Raw genomic sequence first — 6,013 nt, 5'->3', positions numbered from 1 at the left:
GCCACTGCACTCCAGCCTGGGCGACTGAGTGAGACTCTGTGTCAAAAACAAAACAAACAACAACAACAAAAAAACCCAAAAGTACAAAAATTAGCCAGGCCTGGTGGTACACGCTTGTAATCTCAGCTACTCAGGAGGCTGAGGCAGGAGAATGGTGTGAACCCAGGAGGTGGAGCTTGCAGTGAGTCAAGATCGTGCCACTGCACTCCAGCCTGGGCGACTGAGTAAGACTCCGTGTCAAAAACAAAACAAACAAAAAAACCCCAAAACCAAAAATTAGCCAGACCTGGTGGTACACGCTTTGTAATCCCAGCTACTCAGGAGGCTGAGGCAGGAGAATCGCTTGAACCTGGGAGGCGGAGGTTGCAGTGACACGAGATTGCACCACTGAAGTCCAGCCTGGGAGACAGAGCGAGACTCTGTCTCAAAAGAAAAAGCATCAAGATTTCGGAAGGTAGAAACAGCTCATGTAGCAGGTGGGGGTAGAGGCTCACACTCTGTATGGGTTTTACAGCTTCAAGCAATATTGGAACAGAGGAGAGCCCAACAATATCGGCGAGGAAGACTGTGTGGAATTTAATGGCAACGGCTGGAATGACGACAAATGCAGTGCTGCCAAATTCTGGATCTGCAAAAAGTCTGCAGCCTCCTGCTCCAGAGATGAAGGGCAGCTTCTCTCCTCAGCCTCTGCATCCCCGATTGCCCACGCGGCATAGTGGAACTTCGCCACTTTTAAGCCAGGGTTCCTTCTCTCCATCCTTGGACCTCCACAAAATCTCTGGGACTGTTCTCTAGATTCTTTATTTTTGTTTTGCTTTGTGAGACAGGGTCTCTGTCACCCAGGCTGGAATGCAGTGGCATGATCACAGCTCACTGCAGCCAACCCACCTCAGCCTCCTGAGTAGTTGGGACCACAGGCATGCGTCAAGCCCTGCTAATTTTCACACTTTTTGTAGAGACAAGGTTTTGCTATGTTGCCCAGGCTGGTTTTGAACTCCTGAGCTCAGGCGATCTGATGGCCTTGGCCTCCCAAAGTGCTGGGATTACAGGCGTGAGCCGCTGTGCCTGGCCTCTGTCAAATTCTTCATCCCCATGGGCCTGGATCCGGTCTGTCCTTCGGATGCCTCCAAGTTCCCCTGGTGTAGAGCTTGTGTTTCTGGTTCATCTTTGGAGCTTTGTAAGTGACCTGGTGTGGAATGCCTTTGGAGGGTGGGCTTGGTGTGTTCGTTTAACCTACTCTCTCTTTCTTTTGGAGATTAGAGTTTTTGGATTGCCATGTGTAGCTGCTGTGTCCCCTGAGGCTTTATCTCATCCGTGCAAACTACCATCTGCTCAATTTCTGTCTACCAGCCCCTGCACCCCTTTGACTGGGGAATTACTGGTTGCCAGAGTTCGTCCTGCAGGCTGGAAGCACCAGGGAATTCATTCTCCCAGTCAACCAATGGCACCTAGAGAAGGCATAGAGGCTGGATGCAACTACTTCCACCCCCACATCCTCCTTTCTTTTATGCATCTCTTCCATTTGGCTGTTTCTGAATTGTATCTTTTATAATAAGCTGGTAAACATTGTAGCCACAGAAGTAGCCCAATCTGGTTCAACTTTGTGTAATAAAATGGCCAGTTATTTTTCAGTTACATGGACTGCCAGGTTGCAAGGTACATACCTTGATCATGCCCAGATGAACCAAGCAAGTAGCCACAGGCAGAACCTACCTGTTCGATCCAACAAATGGGGACTGAACTAAGAAGCGGACACCACATGCCATGATCTATGATCCAATCAGATTGCACTCTGACATCATCCCATGGTATGATCCAATCAGATCAAGCCTCCCACATCACCTCGTTACATGATCCAATTAGGTTACACCTCACTACCCTCTGTATATAAAATCTGCAGCAGCCCCCAGCTCAGAGAGAAAGATTTGAGCCAGACTCCTCTCTCCTTGCTTGGCTGCCTTGAAGTAAACTTTTATCTCTACAAAATCTGTGTTTAGTTGTTTGGTTTTCCATTGCATGTGGTAAACAGACCCGATTCAGTTCGGTAAGAACATAAGCAAAATGTTTTCCTGAATTCTGTGTCATTCTAGCAAATTCCTGGATCTGAAAGGAGTTGTGAAGACCCCCAATTTTTGTTGGGCAGGCGGAAGTGTGGGTGGCCTGGGCATCCCCTTTGCACCTGGGATCTGAAATAGGGTTATTCCTGTGGGACCGGGCTTTTTAACTTGTGGAATGTGGTGCTAACTCCAGGTGGCTAGTGTTAGAATTAGAGAGTATTTTGGTGTAGAAAAGATGCTACAAATGCCACCTCCCTTCTACTATTGTTGACCCCAAGGACATTCCTTCATAAACAGCTTGCAGGCTAAATTCCATCTCATTTAGAGTCAACCTTCAACAGACAGGGGAACTGTAAAGCTTGTCTGTACCATCTCCCTGGAGTGCAGAGGCTCCCAGAGGAGCTGAGTCCAGTCACCCACGTGGGTCAGAAGCTCACTGATGCCTCTGAATCGGCTTTTTTCCTTTCCCTACTTGACTGTCTTCACTTTCCCCATCCTCTGCTGGTGCTTCTTGGAATCCCCTCCCAGATTACCTACTTGTATCCAAACCCTTGTCTCAAGCTCTGCATCTAAGGAAACCCAAGCCAGCTTATAATATTTTGATAACTACTAGGCATGGCACTTTGTGTGTGTGTGTGTGTGTGTGTGACGATGTGACGATCTCACTTTTTCACCCAGGCTGGAGTGCAGTAGTGTGATCATAGTGGCTCACTGCAGCCTCGATTTCCCGAGCTCCAGCGATCCTCCCATCTCAGCCTCCTGTGTAGCTGGGACTAGAGGCATGCAGCACCACTAAATTTTTTATTTTATTTTATTTTAGAGACAAGGTCTCAGTATGTTGCCCAGGCTGGTCTCGAACTCCTGGGCTCAAGAGATCCTCCTGCCTCAGCCTCCCAAAAAGCTGAGATTATAGGGATAAGCCACCAAGCCCTGCCCTGTTATGGTTCTTCTTTATTCAAAATGTTCTCAGCCACTCTTGTGAAATATTTTAGATGATATTTAAATTACTCTATCTTTAAACCTTTTATTTTGCTTTTTGAATGTCACCTGTGCACATGGAACAGAAACATCAAGCTCTACAGCGGAAACAAAAGCTGGCTCCCTCCTCATTCTCTGACCTCAAGAGGTTATTCTCCCTAGTTGCAACCTCTCTATCATATTCCAGATAATCCGCGTGTCAGGTTTGTTTTTAAATCTGTTTGGCAATCCTTCAATGGAATTTTGAAAATCTATTTGTGAGCAGACAGAGCCTGAGGATTTTTAGGAATCTACTCCGTATGTCTGATACCGTAATGGTGAATACATGTCATTAGACATTTGTCCAAAACCGTAGAACGTAGGACACCAAGAGTGAACCTTCATCTAAACTAGGGACTGTAGGTAGTAATGACAGGTCAATGTCAGTCCATCAATTGTAATAAACATACTGCTTGGTTGGGCGCGGTGGCTCACATCTGTAATCCCAGCACTTTGGGAGGCCTAAGCAGGTGGATTGCAAGGTCAGGAGACCGAGACCATCCTGGCCAACGTGGTAAAACCCCATCTCTAAAAAAAAAAAAAAAAAAAATACAAAAAATTAGCTGGGCGTGGTGGCATGCGCCTGTACAGCTACTCAGGAAACTGAGGCAGGAGTATCTTTTCAACCCGGGAGGTGGAGGTTGCAGTGAGCTGAGATCGCGCCACTGAATTCCAGCCTAGATGACAGAGTGAAACTCTATCTCTAAATAAATAAAATAAGTAAATAAATAAATAAATAAATGCACCACTCTGGTGGGGAATGTTGACAGCGAGGGAGGTTGTGCTTATGTGGGGATAGGAGGGATATGGGAACTCTCTGTACTTCACCTCGATTTTGCTGTGAACCTAGAACTACTCTAGAAACTAGAATTTATTTTTAAAATGTATCTGGTCTTCCTTACAGAATGATTCCAATGAATAAGTGAAGGAATGAAGGAAGTGAGGAATGAAGGAAATAGGATATCACCATTAGACCATCCTATAAATAATTGCTTCAGGCAAGATCTAAAGTTGAATGCCTTAATTCAACAAGTGAGATGGGAAAGAGAAACAGGAGTTTTGGATAACTCAAACACCTCCTCCTCAAATATTTATTCATTGCCATGGTGGTTTTAGCATATGTTCACACTTTTTTTTTTGAAATGAAGTCTCACTGTGTCAGCCAGGCTGGAGTGCAGTGGCGCAATCTCAGCTCACTGCAACCTCTGCCTCCCAAGTTCAAGTGAGTCTCCTGCCTCAGCCTCTGGAGTAGCTGGGATTACAGACACGTGCCATCATGCCTGGCTAATTATCATATTCTTAGTAGAGATGGGGTTTCACCATGTCAGCCAGGCTGGTCTCGAACTCCTGACCTCAAGTGATCTCCCTGCCTTGGCAAGGTAGACGGATCACGAGGTCAGGAGTTCGAGACCAGCCTGGCCGACATGGTGAAACCCCATCTCTACTAAAAATACAAAATTTAGCCAGGCATGGTGGTGGGCATTTGTAATTCTGTCACCCAGGTTGGAGTGCAACGGTGAGATCTCGGCTCACTGCAACCTCTGCCTCCTGGATTCAAGCAATTCTCCTCCCTCAGCCTCCCTAGTAGCTGGGATTACAGGTGCCTGCTACCACACCCAGCTAATTTTTGTATTTTCAGTAGAGACAGGGTTTCACCATGTTGACCAGGCTGGTCTCGAACTCCTGACCTCAAGTAATCCACCCACCTCAGCCTCCCAAAGTGCTGGGATTACAGGTGTGAGCTGCTGTGTCCAGCCTTGTGTCTTTAGTTAGTCAGATCTTAGCTACATGTAAGGGCTTAATCTATACTCTTCCTATAATTATTCTTTAATGTTCAAGAATTTTTCTTGTAGTAGCTCATGTCTATAATCCCAATGCTGTGGGAGGCAGAAGGATCGCTTGAGCTCAGGAGTTCAAGACCAGCCTGGGCAATATAGCAAGACCAAGGTTTCTAAAATAAATAAGTAAATCAAATCTTCCTTGTATTGTGAAGAGGGTTTTCTTTCCTTCTGTATTTGCAAATACTCACTGCTGCAACCTAAGAAAGCTGCTCCTTTTAAAGAATAACCTTGCTGAGATCTTTAATTAGTCCAGAAGTCCCTAGAACTGCCTAGATACAAGATCGCGGCTTCCAAATATTGTCAGCTTTGACTCATCCTTTCCAGTGTTTACAGGTCTTAATTCTTTATATTTTCTTATTGCATTGACAACATAGCAAGAGGGACATCTTTATCGTGTTCTTGATTTTACTAAATATGCTTCTCACATTTCACTATTGAGTAAGGCGTTTTGGCAGGTTCACAGAAATTACCCCTTATCCAGCCAGAATCAGTGAGCTAGGGCTGCCAAAACAAAGTGGCACAAAGCGGGGACTTTGAACAACACAAAGGTATTCTCTCACAGTTCTGGAGGCCAAAAGTCTGAACTCAAGATGTCAGCAGGGCCGTGTTCACTCTGAATCGTGTAGGGGAGAATCCTTCCCTGCGTCTCTCTAGATTCTGGTGGTTGCTGACAACCTTTGGCGTTCCTTGGCTTGTAGACCCTTTGCTGGAATCTCTGTTTCTGTTGTCATGATTTTCTCCCTTCCTCCCTCTTCACATCATCTTCCCTCTGTATCTCTCTCCTCTCATTTTGCTTTGTTTTGTTTTTAAGAGATAGGGGCTGCATGAGGCAGCTCACGCCTATAATTCCAGCACATTGGGAAGCAGAGGTGGGAGGACCTCTTTGAGGCCAGGAGTTCGAGACCAGTCTGGGCAGCAAAGTGAGATCGAAACTGTACAAAAAATAGAAAAACTGGCTGGGTGCCGTGGCTCACATTCCAGCACTTTGGGAGGCCGAGGTGGGTGGATCACCTGAGATCAGGAGTTCGAGACCAGCCTGGCCAACATGGTGAAACCCCATCTCTACTAAATTCAAAAAATTAGCCAGAAGTGGTGGCA

At 46.1% G+C, this 6,013-nt stretch overlaps 1 protein-coding gene across 1 annotated transcript in view; it reads left to right on the top strand.

Moving 5' to 3' along the window:
* CD209 (CD209 molecule) overlaps positions 1 to 716 on the top strand; it is a 5,729-nt gene extending 5,013 nt beyond the window's left edge. The window contains exon 7 of the mRNA XM_011943587.1: positions 515 to 716. Coding sequence (XP_011798977.1) covers positions 515 to 716 — 202 coding nt within the window. The remainder of the gene's footprint in view (positions 1 to 514) is intronic.
* The last annotated feature ends 5,297 nt before the right edge of the window (positions 717 to 6,013 follow it).

The sequence above is a fragment of the Colobus angolensis genome, unplaced genomic scaffold, assembly GCF_000951035.1.
Source record: "Colobus angolensis palliatus isolate OR3802 unplaced genomic scaffold, Cang.pa_1.0 Scaffold22, whole genome shotgun sequence".
Classification (NCBI taxonomy): domain Eukaryota; kingdom Metazoa; phylum Chordata; class Mammalia; order Primates; family Cercopithecidae; genus Colobus; species Colobus angolensis.
This window is presented reverse-complemented; position numbering and strand designations above follow the sequence as displayed.